General features: G+C 62.5%; 3 protein-coding genes and 2 non-coding genes across 5 annotated transcripts; 1 reads left to right on the top strand and 4 right to left on the bottom strand.

The window, feature by feature from the left end:
* Positions 1 to 276: 276 nt before the first annotated feature.
* On the top strand, positions 277 to 3688 carry DHDH (dihydrodiol dehydrogenase). Its single transcript, XM_075917615.1, has 7 exons — positions 277 to 483; positions 849 to 960; positions 1391 to 1554; positions 2200 to 2452; positions 2740 to 2864; positions 3057 to 3207; positions 3474 to 3688. The coding sequence occupies exons 1-7, from the start codon at positions 394 to 396 to the stop codon at positions 3584 to 3586; spliced, it is 1008 nt and encodes a 335-aa protein (XP_075773730.1). The 5' UTR covers positions 277 to 393; the 3' UTR covers positions 3587 to 3688.
* A 1324-nt stretch (positions 3689 to 5012) lies between these two features.
* Positions 5013 to 10002, bottom strand: RPL13A (ribosomal protein L13a). Its single transcript, XM_075917616.1, has 8 exons — positions 9916 to 10002; positions 9205 to 9277; positions 8472 to 8537; positions 7283 to 7384; positions 7014 to 7099; positions 6773 to 6832; positions 5907 to 6029; positions 5013 to 5137 (listed from the first exon to the last, which is right to left on the bottom strand). The coding sequence occupies exons 1-8, from the start codon at positions 9928 to 9930 to the stop codon at positions 5051 to 5053; spliced, it is 612 nt and encodes a 203-aa protein (XP_075773731.1). The 5' UTR covers positions 9931 to 10002; the 3' UTR covers positions 5013 to 5050.
* On the bottom strand, positions 6208 to 6292 carry LOC112544734 (small nucleolar RNA Z195/SNORD33/SNORD32 family). Its single transcript, XR_003088072.1, has one exon. It is a non-coding gene; the product is annotated as a small nucleolar RNA Z195/SNORD33/SNORD32 family (small nucleolar RNA).
* Positions 9058 to 9139, bottom strand: LOC112544735 (small nucleolar RNA Z195/SNORD33/SNORD32 family). Its single transcript, XR_003088073.1, has one exon. It is a non-coding gene; the product is annotated as a small nucleolar RNA Z195/SNORD33/SNORD32 family (small nucleolar RNA).
* Positions 10003 to 13354: 3352 nt separating the features above from the next.
* On the bottom strand, positions 13355 to 17188 carry LOC102447655 (trans-1,2-dihydrobenzene-1,2-diol dehydrogenase; the record flags this gene model as incomplete). Its single annotated transcript, XM_075917573.1, is given in 6 exon segments — positions 13355 to 13626; positions 13798 to 13948; positions 14110 to 14234; positions 15462 to 15714; positions 16891 to 16913; positions 16916 to 17188. Coding segments are annotated over 6 exon segments (935 nt in total), but the record flags the coding sequence as incomplete, so codon positions are not given.
* Positions 17189 to 17415: the final 227 nt, after the last annotated feature.

The following is a 17415-nucleotide window of genomic DNA, read 5'->3' as shown; positions in this document are numbered from 1 at the left end:
GCCCCCTTTGCTCACCCACCCCAGTGACACCATGTTCCTTCCGCCTCAAGTCTGTCACCCCCAAACCACTTGTACCCCACAATCCCAGTGCCCCTCCCCGTCACGCAGGGAATCACCCTGGCTCGGGGCGGACCTGGGGGGGGGGGCGATGAAGGAGACAGAAATGAGCAGCGATCAACCCATCCCCGGCCCCCACGCAATGGAGGTAGGAGGGAGCCTCCTCCCTCATCCCGTAGGAGCCCCGTGACAAGGGAGTGCTACCCCGCCCCAGGCGCCCTCACCCCGAACAGCTGCTCCGCTGGCTCTGTCATACACCAGCCAGGGAGCAGCCGCAGCCGCAGCCGCAGCCTCTTCAGAGCCAGCAGCCACCCACAGACCGGTCCCCCCAGCGCCATGGCCACCCGCTGGGGCATCTGCTCAGCCGGCAGGATCAGCCACGACTTCCTGGTGGCCCTGCGGACCCTGCCGGCCACGGAGCATCAGGTGGGGGCTCGGGGAAGGGAGTGAGGGTTGGTGGTTAGAGCTGGGGAGTGTGGGCTAGTGGTCAGAGCACGGAGGGGAGGCTGGGAGCTGGGGAAGGGAGCAAGGGCTAGTGGTTAGAGCAGGGTGGGGGATCTGGGAGCCAGGGAGGGGAGCAGAGGGTACTGGTTTGAGCGGGAGCAGGGGAGGAATCTGGGAGCCAGGAGTCCTTGGATTTCTCCCTGGCTCAGGGAGGGGAGCGGGGGCTAGTGGTTGGAGCTGGGGAAGGCAGCACTCCTGGGTTCTTTGCTCCGTACTCGCTATCTAAGGGGTGCTGGATGGGGGGCCCCTGGGTGTCTCGCTCCCCCTTTCATCCTTGCCCGCCCCAGGCCGTAGCCATCGCCGCCCGCGATCTGACCCGGGCTCAGGAATACGCCGAGAAACACGGGATCCCCCGAGCCTACGGGAGCTACGAGGAGCTGGCCCAGGACCCCGACGTGGGTGAGCTGCCCAGAGACCCTGGGGGCGCCGGCTCCCACCCGGCCCCAGAGCAGGGCCCAGCTGGCTCAGGGGGGCAGGGAATGGGGCAATGCCCAGCTGGCTCAGGGGGGCGGGGAATGGGGCAATGCCTGGCTGGCTCAGGAGGGCGGGGAATGGGGCAATACCCAGCTGGCTTAGGGGGGCGGGGAATGGGGCCCCTGTCCCCTCGGGGCAGTGCGTGAGCCCAGCGATATGGTTGGGGCAGGCCGAGACCCCCCTACCTGTGGGTCCTGATCTGGGAAGGGTGAAAAGCAGCGCGAGGGGCAACTTGAGCAGGACACCTGGGTTCTCTCCCTGGCTCTGGGAGGGGAGTGGGGCCCAGTGGTTACAGGGGGGGCGCCGGGAGCCAGGACTCCTGGGTTCCATCCCCTCTTCCCACCTCCCCTGGCAGACGTGGTCTACGTAGGGGTCATCCACCCGCAGCACCTGCCCGTGGGGCGGCTCTTCCTGGAGGCCGGGAAGCCGGTGCTGCTGGAGAAGCCACTGGGCATGAACGCGGCGGAGGTGAGAGAGCTGGCGCAGGTGGCACAGAGCCGGGGGGTCTTCCTGATGGAGGTGAGTGACCCCCCCCATACACACACACAGACACACCCTCTGCTGGGCCCTCCCCACACACTTCCTGCAGCCCTGTACCCCCTGCTGGGCTCTCGGCCTGCTCCCTAGCGCCCCTGCAGCTCCCCCCTCCTGCCCCGTTCCCTGCCGCCCAGTGCCCCTGGGGGAGACATTGAGAGCTCAAAGGAGCGGGGGCTGACACCCCCCAGCACCGGCAGGGCAGCCTTTAGAAGGGGCGTCCCGTCCCCTATTTCCTCCTCTCCACGCCTGGAGATCGGAAATTGCTGAGTCCGAGAAACTCCCCAGCCGAGGTGGCCCTGAGCCAGGCCGCCAACCGCCCCGTGTGCCGGATGTCGGCCATCCACATTCCCAGAGGATCCATCCCGTGATGCCCTGGGGGTGGGGCTGTGCTAGCCCCGGGGAAGAGTCGGCTGCATGGGATCTGCGGGGGGCAGGACAGGCCCCAACAGGCTGGAGCCGACCCCACCCGTAAGCCAGCCCCGAAGGGACCCATCCCGTCGTGGGTGTCAAAGGGAGAGGCAGGCCCAACGCGCTGTGGGTCTGACACGAGATCCCCTGGGGCAGCCCAGCCAGGCAGGGGAGAGCGCCCCCTCACGGCCAGCACTGATTCTGCCCTGCTCCCCCCAGGCGTTCTGGACCCGCTTCTTCCCCCTCTCGGAGCAGCTCCGCGAGCTGCTGGCCCAGGGAGCCCTGGGGGAAGTGAAGCTAAGCTGCGTCGCCGTGGGGCACCCCATGGAGAACATCCCCCGGCTGGTGCAGAAGGAGCTGGGGGGCGGGGTCGTTCTGGACCTCGGCTGCTACTGCGCCCAGTTCGCCAGCATGGTCTTCGGGGGGGAGAAGCCGGAGTCCATCATAGCCTCAGGCTTCCTCTACCCCACTGGTAATGGGGACACTGGGGAGGGGAAGAGAACGGGACAGGACAGGGAGAAGGGGCAGGAGGGAGGGAATAGCAAGGTGTGGGGGGAAGGAGTGAAGGGCACTGGCAGGGTGGGGGGCAGGATTGAGAGGGGGCAGGGCAGGCAGAGAGGTGGGGGGCAGGGCAGAGGCACCGGTGGGGGGGTGGGCTTAGAGACCAGAAGGGGCAGGGCAGGGGGCAGGACAGGGAAGGGCAGGGGCCGCGGCTCAGCACGCAGGGCCCCTGAGGGCTGCGGTTTCCCCATTCCCCAGGTGTGGACGAAACGGCGGCCATGGTGCTGAACTACGCAGGCAACCGCCAGGCCGTGCTGTCCTGCACCATGCGGGTGGAGGTCCCCGGCGAGGCCATCGTCTGTGGCACCGAGGGCTACGTCAAAGTGAGTGGGGAGGGAGCGGGGGGGGGGGCAGCCCTTGGCCTCTAGCCCCAGCGGAAGAACCAGAAACACTGGTTGGGAGTGTGGGGTCCAGTGGTTGGGGCGGGGGGACACCTGGGTTCTCTCCCCAGTTTGAGGGGGGGGGTCAGATCCCATGGGGGGGCTGTTAACCCTTTCTTCCCTGTACCCCTCCAGTTCCCCTCCCCCTGGTACACCCCCACCACCATGTTCGTGAACGGCGAGCGCCATGACAGCCCCCTGCCGCCCCCCTCCCAGCCCCTCAACTTCTCCAACAGCACCGGCCTGCGCTACGAGGCCCAGCACGTGCGCCAGTGCCTGCTGCAAGGTGAGGGGGGCGGGGAGGCTCCTGGGCTCTCTCCAGCCCTAGGAGGGGGAGTAGGGTCAAATGGTTAGCAGAGGGGGAGGTGGGGCACTGGGAACCAGGATTCTCCCCAGCCCTGGGGGGGGGGGGGGTCTAGTGGGCTAAGCAGGGAATTCAGGCCCAGGGGTTTCTCTCCCATTTCTCAGCAGCAGGCTGGGCACTGCCAGGGGGAAGCTCACAGCCTGGCTGTGACCCCCACCTTCCACTGAGCTCTTCCCCCTCCCCCCCAGGCCTGAAGGAGAGCCCCATCATGAGCCTGGCTGACAGCGAGCTGGTGGCCTTCATCATGGATGAAGTGCGGCGACAGCTGGGGGTGACCTACCCCGAGGACCGGCAGGGCTGAGGGAGACGCACCCCACCCTGGCCGGGGCATGCGCTGCGGGCGTGTCTGCTCCCAAGGCCGGGGCTACAATAAACACAACCCCGTGGCTGCTTGCTGCATGGAGCTGGGATTGTCTCTTTTCTCTTCCAGCCCCCTCTCCCACCCTCCCAAAGAGGGGGAGGCCCGGGACAGATACAGGGCCCCTGACAACACTGCCCCCGCTGGGCACAATCGTTTGGGCAGAGAAGGGGGGTAGCTACTCCAAAAATAAGGGAAAGCTTCAGGCTGCTCCTGTACCCTGCCTGCTCCTGCCCCCGACTAATCGTCAGCTTGAGCCAGTGGCTGGAAGCCTGTGGGTGAGTCAGGCAGGGGAAGTCCCTCGTTCGCAGCCCCCCACCCTGCCCCACGTTCAGTGCCCGGTGCCCCACAGAAATTCCAGCCCCCTTACGCCCCACGCTGCCTCCAGCGGCAGGAGCCGGTCTGGTGAGTTGTTCCATCAGGGAACCGCGCAACCACTAAAAATTGGAAGCGTTTAACCAAGACCACTGACCAACAGGCACCCTGGTCGCGGTTACCCAGGGCACCTCCGACAGCCCTAGGATATAGGCACACCAGGAAGTTATTTCCCCCACCGCAGGAGGGCTGGGGGCTAAGGACACAGACAGCAGCGGGGGGGGGGGGGGGGTCATTTCACCACACACACAACCCAGCTGAGGAGTAGCAGGGAAGGGGCAGAGGGGAGAGCCAGCCCACACTGAACTCCCCAGCCGAGGCAACACCTGGGAACGACGTATCCGAGCAGGGATGAGGCAAGGCTCAGAAAACCGGCCTGACAGTGAGGTGTCAGGCCTGGGGTGGAGCTAAGCCCAGGGCAGGGGTGGGGAGAGAAGAGAGCAGCATCCACATTACATCAAAAATTTCCACAGGGGACTCCCCCGCTGCCAGTCCCCAGCTGATGAAGACAAATTCTGAGTGGAAAAGTGTTGGGGGGGTGTGCAGAAGGGGCACAGGAGCCACCCTCCCTCAGCAGTCCCTGTACAGGCCCACTGCAGGCAGCCCCAGGGCCCTGTCACACAGGAGGTCAGACGAGCCAGGCCAAGGAGCTATAACAAGATAGGCCCAAGCCGCTGCATAGCAGCCGTCTCCTCAGCTCACGGCTGGTGAGTTCTCAAGGTGGTTCGCCTGCAGGGAAGCGCCCAGTGCACTGGAGTTACAGCCCCACAGGGGAGATGGCCTTGAACACGCCCCTGCAGCGCTCTCAAACCCACAGTGCCTGGGGCTGCCGGGGCAGGAAGGGGAAGGCACATGCCCCCGAGACCTGCAGCCCTCCTGAAAACCAGAGCAGCCGGAAGCGGGAGGGGATCCAACGCTAAGGCCCAGCCGCTGGAGGCTAGAGACTGCAGTTAGAGATAAAAGCCAGGCCCCGAAGACACAGAGAGGGGCCGGGTGGAAGTCGAGGGGACTAGTTTTATTGAGGTCACAGGCTCAGACCAAGACACCGTACTGCTTCAGCACGGCCGTGTAGCGGGCGATCTTGCCTTCCACGTTCTTCTCTGCCTGCTTCTGCAGTTTCTGCAAGACATGCCAGGCGGAGGCATCAGACCAAGATTCAGGGGACATCCCTGGTAACAGGGCCCTGGCCCCACACTGGATATGGCCTGATTCGAATGCTCAGCCCTGCCCCACACACTCACCCGTTCCTATCCCTAGTCTGAAGGTGAACTGGTCACCCTAGAGCAGCCTGTGTGTACAGGGGGGAGGGAAGGGGGAAGAGGCCCAGAAGCCAGCCTGAAGTGCACAGGGCTCCCCCATCCCAATTAAATCGATTAACCAGTTAAACCTGTTAGCCGATGAACCAGGATTTTACATCCCTAGCTCAGATGGGGGAGGGAGGGTGCACAGGGGCAGTTCCACCCAGTCCAGCACCAGCTTGGGGCTGGCCTACCAGGGCCCCGGGACGCTTTGTATGGGCCATGCTCTGCACGCCCAGCCTCCCCCCACCACACACACCAGGGAGGGGGACACAGAGCTTCAGTTTGACGACTGCAGTGCACCCCGACCCCACTGAAATAAGCTCTACAGGCAGATGGCAGGGAACGAAGGATGCAGCCACCTCTGGGGTGGGGTTCCAGGGCTGAGGATCTGGGGGACCTCTCACCCAATGGCGAGACAACTCCTCTGGGGCAGGGCATGAGGGCTGCTCATGCAGGAAGCCCATAGCCAGCGGGCAGATGCGGCCGCTTCAGGGGCGGTGCACGGAGCTGGTTATACCTCCCCCCCTCTTGCTGGCAGCTCCCCCACGGGGGCCGTGCAAGGCCCAACGACATCCAGGATTGCTCACCATCAGCTTCTTCTTCTTGTTGTAATGCAGCTTGGATTTCTCCTTGCGTTTCTCCTCCAGCGTGGCGGTGATGGCCTGGTATTTCCAGCCCACCTCATGGGCCAAGCGTCCCAAAAAGGCGAACTGCGGGGGGAGGGGGGAGACCGGTCAGGACAGACCTGAGGAGTCCTGGCTCCCAGCCCTACCCACCAGCCTCCACTCCCTCTCCCAGAGCCAGGGATCCAACCGAGCTCCCCAGTCCCGCCCCCCCAACCCCCTTCCCATGGGATCCAAGGCGAGCCAGGTCGTGCAGCGCCCCATGGTGGTCTCAGATGGTAGTGCATGTAGGATGCTGTCTCATGGTCGTGAGACTCGAAAACAAGTAAATTAGCATCATCACAGACCGCCCGAGGTGCCAGTTGCCAACACAGGGTACAGTACGGCCACTGGCAGGCATGGCCAGGGCATCGCTGGACCGACAGCACAGGAACCATCAGGCAACTTGCACTGAACACAGACTATACAAGGTGGTTCCTTGGCTTGGTCACTAGCTGCCATGTGACATCAGTCCAAGGCATCACGCAGCAATAAGCTCCATAGGTTAACACCCTGCTGCCTAATGAACCTCTGACAAACTAAGCACCAGTATCATGTGGCAGGCAGTTCCCCTGGTTAACGCAACTGGCAAATGAATTTACTGCCTTGGAGTTGGCCATGGCCTGCTACCATTGGCAGTTAGTCCCACGGGTTAATGACACCTAAGTTTTGCCTTTGAAGAGTCCTTTGTTCAAGCTGTGGAACTACCTGCCTCATGACAGCACAGCCGTCTGTCAGAATCCAACTTCCTGCCCCTTCCGGTGCGGAAAGGGGCTCTGGGAGGGACGTACCTTGCGTGTTGGCTTCAGGCGTACGACTTTCAGAGCAGCGGGCACCACCATCCGTTTCCTCTGTGCAGGCAGGAGAGAGGAGTGCGTTAGGGGGATGGAAACGGGGGTGGGGGGAAGAGGAGCAGGGCTGGGGTGTCTCAGGGTACAGGTTTTTCTCACCCAGCATCAAACAATGTAGGTAGATAGAGCATCATAGACAAAAGACCCACCATTCCCCACACGGCCCCCAGGGCCCCCTTACCTTGTCGTACGGCGGTGGGATCCCATCAAAGACTTTCAGCCTCTCCAAGGCAGCCTGGCCTCGCTTGGTCTTGTGGGGAAGCATCCCTGCAAGGAACAGCAGCTGCTGGGAGCAGGCCGGGGCACCCCGCACTGTGGGGCTCTGCCCCCCAGGCTCCATGGAAGGGAGCTCTAGGTACCTCCCCCATCAGACTATAAGGAATGAGTCATGGGTGCCACCAGGGTGCCCTGTAGCTGCTCCCCCCGCCCCCGTACGGCCCCGGGGCTTACCTCGCACCGTGCGCCAGAAGATGCGGCTGGGGGCGCGGAAGTGGTAGGGCCCACGGGACGGGTTGGTGTTCATGCGCTTGCGAAGGAAAGCCAGGTACTTCACTAGAACGAGAGCGGAGCAGGGTCAGGCCACACCCCAGGGCGAGCCGGGGCAGCCATTCTCCCAGATAGCCCAGCTCTGCGACCGAGGGCAGGGGAGGCAGCCCCCCCCCCCCCCCCCCCCGGCCTCGGTTTCCCCTCCCACCCTCGGGGATTGTGACGAAGTTGGGATTTTTCCACGGGAATATGGTGGGTGCCTCAGTTTCCCTCTGGATTGCACCCGTGGCTAGGTGGCAGGAGTAAGGGTGTGTTGGGGGTGGGGAAGCACACTCCAGCTGCCTGCATGCTGGCTACAGCTGGCCCTTTGGAACTGAAGCCCCAGGAGGGCGTGACCAGGTAACTTTCAGCCCCAGCAACAGAGAAGCAGCAACAGGTGTGGGGACAGCCAGGCAGCTGGAAGTGAGTCAGGCTTGGCTGGCTAGGGGTGCAGGGGGAAGGCCAGAGCCTGGGCTCTGGGTTCCCTGCCCCGCCCCCCCGACAGACTTACTGAAGGCTCCTGTCCTCTGTGCTAACCAGCTCTGTTCTACACTGTGTCCCTGTGCACCAATAACCTCGCCCCAGGGTTTCATGCTGGCTGAGAGAGTTGGGTGCAGGGCCCCCCAGGAACCGGAAGATCTGCTGCGGGGAGCACAGGGGGATGCCGACTGCCCTGAGGTCAGGCCCAAGCTGCAGCAGCCGGCTCCGAGAGACGAGGTGCCACCCCAGCGTCCCACCAGGCTTCGGACAGAGCAGTGCCAGAGAATCGGCCCCACGGCTCCCTGATGTGGGAGAGGGCTTGTGAGCTGGTCAGGACAGGGGCCGTCTCTGCCTGGGTCTGTGCAGTGCTGGGGGCATCCATACAGCACCCGGTGCTAAACCAATACCCATGCAACCACAGGGAAGGCGCCTCCCACCCACTGCCCCCTTTCTGGGATGCGCTCTGTGCCCGCAACAGACAGAGCAGAGAGGGACTGGCACTAGGCAACTGGCAAGGGAAATGGCGACCGGAAAAGGACCCAGGAGTCCTGGCTCCCAGCTCTACGCACTACGCCCCAGCCCCTTCCAAGAGAGCTCAGGAGTCCTGGCTCCCCGGCCCGGCAGAGACACTCACGTTTGTTGCGGTAGAAGTTTCCGGAGATGTTGATGCCCTCGCATCTCACCACCACCACCTTGCGCCCTGGGAGGAAGTCAGAGAGGGACCGTAGCCATTTGGGGAGCACTGCGGAGCCAGCCTGGGGCCCAGGAAGTACGGGGCACCCCGCTCTGCGTGGTCAGAGACTTGGGGGGCACAGGGGACTAGGACAAAGCCGCTCAGCTCATGAGCTCAGGGTCCAACCCCAGGGGCTAGCAGCCGAGCAGGGCCCTGGGGGAGAGGATGATTCAGGGCTGCAAACCTACTCTGCTCCTGCATTGAGCCCGGCTCTGGAGACCTGTTGGATACAACATTTGCATCCACACCTGTCTGAGCAAACTGAGCTGCGGATACCGACATGCACGGCAGCCGCAGACCTGCAGGGCTCATCACCATGGACTTAAGGCCTGGGTGTCAGGAGAGAGGCAGAGGAGACTGGAGGGTTTAACAGCATGGCCAGGGAGAGGCACTCTTAGCAAATCCAGCCTCCCAGGTCCCTATTCTAACCACTAGACCCCACTCCCTTCCCAAAGGGGTAGAACCCAGGCGCCCTGGCCCCCCGGTAGCGGTCTCAGATGGTAGTGCATGGATCGGGCGCTCTCATGGCTGTGACACTCGAGCACCGAGACAGCATCATCACAGACCTCAGGGGTGCAGGGCCCAGGTGTGGGGGGTATTTCCAGGCCTGGGGGGGCCCCCCAGCGATACTCACCCAGCAGGACCTGTTTGGCCACGATGGCTGCCAGGCGCCCCAAGAGGTGGCCGCGCCCATCGATGACCAGAACCTGGCGGGGGGGAGGGGGGGGAGAGAGAAAGGGTGAATGTGGGACAGTAGGGTCACAGCTATGGGGGGGGGGTCCAGGTCTCACCTCACAGGCTGGCTACAGGGGAAAGGGGAAAACTCATATGGGGCACCAGCAGCTGGCTCTAGGGAAAGCCCCTGCCGGGGGCGGGGGTGTGACACCTCACCCCCATCACCACTAGGATCCCCCAAGGGAGAGGGCTGGCAATAGGTTTCCTACCCATGGGGGAGGGGTCCCGCTTCAGCCACCCATCCCCGTTCCTGATGGGCCTCGAATTGCCCCCCCCCCACCCCCGGACACTACAGCCCTTGGCCAAACCCCTGCCCCCAACACCAGCCCCAGGTCTCAGCCCCCCCCCCATCTTCATCCCCACAGAGCCCCCCAGCTGCCCCCACCCCCCCACACCCCTCCCAGCCTCCCACCCCCCCAGCTGCCCCCAGCGCCCCACCCCCCCACCTCTCCCGCATCCCTCCTAACCCCCCCACACGCCCCCCCGCCCACGAGGCCTCTCTCGCGCTCCTTGCCCTCACGGGGGGGGGGGGCAGCCGAGGTGACACGGAGGGGGCGGGAGGGGTCCCGGGGGGCGGGGCCGGGAGGGGGGTCCCGGTCCCCGCGCGCACCTTGAGCTCCGCCATGCTCGCCGGCCGCCGGGAAAGAGGCTCCGCCTCGCGCACGCCGCGGGGTCTCCCCGTCCGGCGCGGGGCGCGCAGGGGCGGAAGTGAGCGCGCACGCGGGCGGACGTGAAGGCGGCGCCGGCGCCGCCGTTAAGGGCAGAGAGGCCGGAAGTGACGCAATCCAGGCCCTCGGGCGGAGGGCTAGCAGAGTCCCAGGCAGGGGCGGGCCCCGGAAGTGGCCGAGGTAGCCCCGCTCCCTGCTTCCGGTCCGTGCTGTTACCTTTCGGCTGCGTCCACACTGGCGCGATCGTGCACAAACACTGGGGGGGGGGGTTCTCGTGCAAGGACACGGACGTTCTAATGTGTGAAATCAGCAGGAACAAGCCCCCTTGCACAACTGTTCTTGCACAAGAGGCCAGTGTAGCCAGGCAACATGAATTACTTGTGCAAAAAAGCCCGATGGTTAAACTGGCAAGAGAGCGGCTACACTGGCACGGATGCTCTTGTGCAAAAGCACATCTCTTGTGCAAACGCACATCTCTCGTGCAAACGCACATGCCGGTGTAGACGCTCTCACCTGGAAGAGTTCTTGCACAAGATCATGCCAGTGTAGACGTAGCTTTTGGCGAGCTGTTCTTCCAACTCCTTTTTGGCTTTTCTTATTCCCCTTAATTTGGCAGTGTTGAGGCTCTTTTCTTTTACTACACTTGAATGTAAATTAAACAGATCTGCTTGGCCTGTGGTTCCATTTATTTTAGATCCCAGGGAAACCAGGACACTCCAGAAAGACTTAACTACATTCTTCTTTATTATTAGACAATCTGTCTATTAAGTGGCTACCATTCTTGTCTGTCTATCATGGGATTGTCAATTAGGGTTGCCAGGTGTCCGGTTTTCATCCGGACAGTTTGGTATTTTGGCCTTCCATCTGCTAAAAAAAGCCCAGAGAATACTGGACATGGAAAATGTCTGGTATTTTCTATTTTCCTTGGATGGAAGGCCGTCGTCCTCTGGGAGGCCTGGGGAGAGCAAGGAGCGTGGTAATTTAAAGGCACAGCAACCTCTTTTTTTTTTTGGTCAACCGATTTTTCCCTGCCTGTTCGGGATTTTTTGTGAAGGTATCTGGCAACCCTATTTTCAACTTGTCGCTCCTGCGCATGCGCCAACGCGGCCACCCCCACCAGCTCCTGCAGGCGTGCTCTGCCACCTGGCTCAGTGTCGCATGATGCGGCTCCACTCCCGGGGAGGAGCTGCTGCTGTGGCCCACACAGCAGGCGTCCTCTGCCGCTGCCTCTTGCCGCCGCTTTACCCCCGGCCTGACCACAGGAGCCGCCGGGAGAGCAGCAGAATCCCAGGTGGGCAGGGAGGGAGGACGGTTGGTTGCTGCCCGCCTGCGGGGCCGGGCCAAGGGTGCCCGGGCACTGCTCTCTCTGGGCAGATAGCCTGGCCGTGGGGGCACCATCCACCTGATGGTCTGCACCACGCAGGACCAGGCTGGTGCCAGGTACAAGGTGAGGCTGAGCCCCCAGGGTACCGGGTTGGAAGCAAAGCTGCCCCCGGGGCTGGGATGGGCGGCACTTTGCTACTGTCCCCCGAGCACCAGGCGGGCAAGAACCTCAGAGTTTTTAGCAGCAGAAACACACTATATTTAAGACCAAAAAGACAAAATTATATACACACACACAACTTAAGGTAGTTGCGAACTGTTAGCCACCCAATCTTTCTCCTCAACTGGTAGCTGAAAACAGTGGCTGCATCTAGACTGGCAAGTTTTTCCACAAAAGCACCTGCTTTTGCGGAAAAACTTGCCAGCTGTCTACCCTGGCCGCTTGAATTTGCATAAGGACACTGACGATCTCATGTAAGAGTGTCAGTGTTCTTGTGGAAATGCTATGCTGCTCCCGCTCAGGGATAAGCCCTCTTGCGCAGAAGCTTTTGCACAAGAGGGCCAGTGTAGACAGGTAAAAATCGTTTTGCGCAAAAAAGCCCCGATGGCGAAAATGGCGATCAGGGCTTTCTTGAGCAAAACCGCATCTAGATTGGCACGGACGCTTTTCTGCAAAAAGTGCTTTTGTGGAAAAGCGTCCGTGCCAATCTAGATGCTCTTTTCCGAAAATGCTTTTAACGGAAAACTTTGTCGTTAAAAGCATTTGCGGAAAATCATGCCAGTCTAGACGCAGCCTCTGGGTTTACTCTTTTGGTGCGCTTTTAGAAAGATTGTCTTTTAAAAAAAAATTATATCCCTCCCATCGATTCTTCTTACGAAGCCCATTTTATAGCAAAGCGAGACTTGGTCATTCTAATATTTACCAATTGATGATGTGTCGGCTAAGATACCTACAGTGCACAATGCCCCTGTTCTGGGTACATCCTGCTACGCAGGGGCTGTGTCTAGACTGGCAAGTTTGTCCACAAAATCAGCTGCTTTTTCAGAAAAACTTGCCAGCTGTCTACACTGGCCGCTTGAATTTCCGCAAGAACGCTGACTTCCTACTGTAAGAAATCAGTGCTTCTTGCGGAAATACTGTGCTGCTCCCGTTCGGGCAAAAGCCCTCTTGCACAAATCATTTGCGCAAGAGGGCCAGTGTAGACAGCACAGTACTGTTTTCCGCCAAAAAGCCCCGAAGGCTAAAATGGCAATCGGGGCTTTTTTGCGCAAAAGCATGTCTAGATTGGCATGGACGCTTTTCCGCAATCTAGACGCGCATTTCCGCAAATGCTTTTAATGGAAAAACTTTTCTGTTAAAAGCATTTGCGGAAAATCATACCAGTCTAGACATAGCCAGGATGTTGCAAAACTATATATGGACTGTAGTTAACAGTTTTATGGCTGTATCTGGAATTTTTGCTTATCAAGAATAAAATGTACCAATACAAGGTTCCTCCCGATGTCCCTGGCGTGGTTTCATGTGCCATGCTGTATCTGTATGATTGTGCAAAAAAAAAAAAAAAAAAAAAAATCCTACCTCTCAAAGCTCTCCCCCTGCAAACCTTGCCTGTGTGTTTACATGCACCAGCCTTAATAATAGATGGAGATATACCTATGTCATGGAACTGGAGTCCCCTACACTCATAGCAGGACCAAATACTATCCCTGACAGATTGGCCCTAGATCCCTAAACAGCCCCCTTGAGGATTGAACTCACAACCATGGGTTTAGCAAGTCAATGCTTAAACTCTGAGGTATCCCTCCCCCCAGCCTTGAAACAGGCCTGGGTTTTGCTCCATGAGAGCCGCACGGTGGTCAAGGCAGACACATCCAGCTTTCCCTCCAGTGCTAAACGGTGTCGGGGCGGACGCTATGGTTCCTTTCAGGTCTTTGATAAAACTTAACTTGCTCAGGGCCCACGACCACCCACCCCAGCTGGACCCCCCCAGGAAACCCCTCCCCCGACACGATGGTGCTTCCCCGTTTACAAGTGCACTTTGAGAACCATCAGCCAGCCAGTTTTAAATCCATTTAATGTGTTCATTTCCGAGCTATGTCGCCCGGTGCCCTACAACTGTCTAGGCCCGGTACCGCCACGCTGGTAGGTTGATCAGCCCCGGATGAAATCGCATCCAAAGATCTGGGGTTGTCAACAGGGCTTACAAGAGCAAATGCGAGTCAGGCCCTGTCCTGGGCGTACGTCACCCCCAGCTGCTGCCGTACCTCGTCCATGATAGAGGCCACCAGCTCGGAGTGAGCCAGGCTCATGACAGGGCTCTCCTTCAGCCCTGGGGGGGGGAAAAAAGAAGGGTCAGTCTAGGAGGTGCTGCGAGCTTCCCCCCAGCGGTGCCCTGGCTGGATGCTAGGTGCTATGAGCTTCCACACAGCAGGGCCCCCCGCTGGATACGCTGGGGGCTGCAAACTCCTCCCCACCCCAGCAGTGCCCCCTCACGAGTTACCTTGGAGCAAACACTGGCGCACGTGCTGGGCCTCGTAGCGCAGCCCCGTGCTATTAGCGAAGTTGAGGGGCTGGGAGGGGGGCGGCAGGGGGAACGTCTCCCGCTGCCCGTTCACCACCAGCTCCGTCGGGCTCCACATCTGAGACGGCAGCTGCAGGGAGACACAATCCGGGGGGTTAGAGCCTGGGAGGCAGGACGCCTGGGTTCTGCACCCCACGGCAGAGACCCCTCCCCGCCGCAAGCCTCAGCTCTGCCACCCCCCCTCCCCCCGCAAGCCTCAGCTCTGCCACCCCCCCCCCCCCCCGCAAGCACCTGGATGATGCCCCTTGTGCCGCTGAGGGCTGCCTGGTTGGGCAGCCGGGCCGCAATGGAGCAGGTAAGCACGGCCTGGCGCTTCCCCCGGTAGTTCAAGATAATGGACTCCGTCTCATCGGCGCCTGGGAAGGAGAGAGAGCAGGAGGGCAGCCCACACCCAGCCCTGCCGGGGCCCCTCTGCCGACCCACAGCCCCTGACAGCTCAGCCCAGCCCTGCCGGGGCCCCTCCCTCCCACCCTGCAGCCCCTACCAGCTCAGCCCATCCCTGCTGGTGCTCCTCCCGCCCGACCTGCATCCCCTGCCCCCCAAGCCCTGCCGGGGCCCCTCCTTCCCAGCCCACAGCCCCTACCAGCCCAGCCCATCCCTGCTGGTGCCCCTCCCATCCGACCTGCATCCCCTGCCCCCCAAACCCTGTCGGTGCCCCTCCCTCCCCCCTGCAGTCCCTACCAGCTCAGCCCATCCCTGCTGGTGCCCCTCCCGCCTGACCAGCATCCCCTGCCCCCCAAGCCCTGTCGGTGCCCCTCCTTCCCACCCCACAGCCCCTACCAGCTCAGCCCAGCCCTGCTGGTGCCCCTCCCGCCCGACCTGCATCCCCTGCCCCCCAAGCCCTGCCGGGGCCCCTCCTTCCCAGCCCACAGCCCCTACCAGCCCAGCCCATCCCTGCTGGTGCCCCTCCCGCCCGACCTGCATCCCCTGCCCCCCAAACCCTGTCGGTGCCCCTCCCTCCCCCCTGCAGCCCCTACCAGCTCAGCCCATCCCTGCTGGTGCCCCTCCCGCCTGACCAGCATCCCCTGCCCCCCAAGCCCTGTCGGTGCCCCTCCTTCCCACCCCACAGCCCCTACCAGCTCAGCCCAGCCCTGCTGGTGCCCCTCCCGCCCGACCTGCATCCCCTGCCCCCCAAGCCCTGCCGGGGCCCCTCTGCCGACCCACAGCCCCTGACAGCTCAGCCCAGCCCTGCTGGTGCCCCTCCCGCCCGACCTGCATCCCCTGCCCCCCAAGCTCTGTCGGTGCCCCTCCCTCCCATCCCGCAGACCCTACCAGCCCAGCCCATCCCTGCTGGTGCCCCTCCCGCCCAACCTGCATCCCCTGCCCCCCAAGCCCTGTCGGTGCCCCTCCCTCCCCCCTGCAGCCCCTACCAGCTCAGCCCATCCCTGCTGGTGCCCCTCCTGCCCGACCTGCATCCCCTGCCCCCCAAGCCCTGTCGGTGCCCCTCACTCCCACCCCACTGCTGCCCCCCACAGCCCTGCCACTACTCCTCACTCCTGACCCGTAGCCCCTGTCAGGGCCCCTCACTCCCACCCCACCGCTGCCCCCCACAACCCCCCCACTCCCGCCCTACAGCCCGTTACTGGTGGGGAGGAGGAAGCCCGAGGCGAGGACAGACTCCGGTTTCTCTCCCCCGAAGGCCATGGTGGCGAAGTGGACGCAGTAGCAGCCGAGGTCCAGCAAGGCCCCGCCTCCCAGCTCCTTCTGCACCGCCCGGGGGCACTCCAGGAGGGGAGCCCCAAAATCAATCCTCACCATCTTCAGCTCCCCGAGCGCCCCCTGGGAGAGCAAGGAGTAGAGCCGCTCGGAGGCTGGGAAGAAGCGGGTCCAGTAGGCCTGCGAGGGGACACAGAGAAGAGGGTGCTGGGGCCCGGGGCCAGGCAGGGGCCCAACGGGGCCGACCCGTCTGGAGACTCCCCGGTTCGCCCGCTCCCTGCTGCTCCCCAGCCAGCTCACTCGCGCAGGGTAAAGAGCAAACAAAACAAGGGTGGGGAACATACGGACCAGGGGCCGGATCCGGCCCCCAGCATGCCTGGATCCAGCCCCAGAGGCTCGGGGCTCTCCCCAGCAGTGGGGGAGCTGGCCCTCCAGCCCTGGGGCTCCCCTCCTGCCCAGACTCTGCACACCCCCCCACTCTGCTCCTGCACCCTGCCTCCCATCCAGTCTGCTTCTGCATCACATCCCCCTCAGCCCTGCCCCCTCCCTCCTGCCCAGACCCCACACCCCAAGTCCGATTCCCCGCAGCCCCTCCCACACACTCAGCCCCACTGCAGAGCCGGGGGGGCCAAAACAATCTGCTAACCTGCCCCCCCGCCCCTGGCTCTGGTAGGCGAGGAGAATGTGGCTTTTTGTGGGGTGGGTTTTTTTTTTTTTGCTTCTCACTTTTGTGTCCTTCCTCCTGCGACTGGGGATATTGGGCTGGGAGGAGTGGGGGCGGGGGCCCAGCAGGGGACGCTGTGCTGTGCGGGGCAGTAGGGGGCGCTGGGCTGCGGGGGGCAGTAGGGGGCGCTGGGCTGCAGGGAATGGGAGGGGCGGGGGCTAGGGTTGCCAGGTGTCCGGTATTCACCCGGACAGTCTGGTATTTTCGCCTCCTGTCCGGTAAAAAATGTCGGGTATTTTCTGATTCTTTCTCTGGCCAGGAGGCGAAAATGCCCGGCACCTGGCAACCCTACAAACACTCAGCACCCAGGCTCCCCGGCTCCCAGCCCCCCCAGCCCCCCGACCCCAGCCCCCATGCTTACCTGGTTCTGCAAGGTTGCAGGCACAAAATGGCTCCCCTGTTCCTATCCCTGCACTCACTCTTAAAGCAGACATGCTGTTTTATTTTATTTTATTTTTTTGGTCGCCCTCCCCACTTTTTTTTTTTCTTCAACAGAATTTTTCCCCGGTGGATTTTTTTGGTGTGTGCGTGGGGGGGGGGGGGGGGGGGGGGGGGGGGTGTCAGTATTTTTGTTTCAACCATCTGGCAAACCTAGCGGGGGCCCAACAGGAAGTGTGTTTGGGGTCACTCACCTCCATCAGGAAGACCCCCGGCTCTGTGCCACCTGCGCCAGCTCTCTCACCTCCGCCGCGTTCATGCCCAGCGGCTTCTCCAGCAGCACCGGCTTCCCGGCCTCCAGGAAGAGCCGCCCCACGGGCAGGTGCTGCGGGTGGATGACCCCTACGTAGACCACGTCTGCCAGGGGAGGTGGGAAGGGGGGATGGAACCCAGGAGTCCTGGCTCCCGGCTCCCCCCTGTAACCACTGGGCCCCACTCCCCTCCCAGAGCCAGGGAGAGAACCCAGGTGTCCTGCTCCAGTCGCCCCTCGCGCTGCTTTTCACCCTTCCCAGATCAGGACCCACAGGTAGGGGGGTCTCGGCCTGCCCCAACCATATCGCTGGGCTCACGCACTGCCCCCAGGGGACAGGGGCCCCATTCCCCACCCCCCTAAGCCAGCCGGGCATTGCCCCATTCCCCGCCCCCCTGAGCCAGCTGGGCCCTCCCCCATTCCCCACCCCCCTGAGCCAGCTGGGCCCTGCCCCATTCCCTGCCCCCTG

This window comes from Pelodiscus sinensis, unplaced genomic scaffold, assembly GCF_049634645.1.
Source record: "Pelodiscus sinensis isolate JC-2024 unplaced genomic scaffold, ASM4963464v1 ctg125, whole genome shotgun sequence".
Lineage (NCBI taxonomy): Eukaryota > Metazoa > Chordata > Testudines > Trionychidae > Pelodiscus > Pelodiscus sinensis.
The sequence above is the reverse complement of the archived record's forward strand: the minus strand, read 5'-3'. Positions and strand labels throughout refer to the sequence as shown.

Excerpts from the sequence above, each read along its gene's own strand:
- RPL13A (XM_075917616.1), bottom strand. Across the intron at positions 7,385-8,471 it reads AAACTTCTACCGCAACAAAC|TGAAGTACCTGGCTTTCCTT; the intron begins GTGAGTGTCTCT and ends CTCTCGTTCTAG. Across the intron at positions 6,030-6,772 it reads GCCTGAAGCCAACACGCAAG|TTCGCCTTTTTGGGACGCTT; the intron begins GTACGTCCCTCC and ends CTCCCCCCGCAG.
- DHDH (XM_075917615.1), top strand. The coding sequence starts at position 394 with ATGGCCACCCGCTGGGGCATCTGCTCAGCCGGCAGGATCAGCCACGAC. Across the intron at positions 961-1,390 it reads GGCCCAGGACCCCGACGTGG|ACGTGGTCTACGTAGGGGTC; the intron begins GTGAGCTGCCCA and ends CTCCCCTGGCAG. Across the intron at positions 2,865-3,056 it reads GCACCGAGGGCTACGTCAAA|TTCCCCTCCCCCTGGTACAC; the intron begins GTGAGTGGGGAG and ends GTACCCCTCCAG.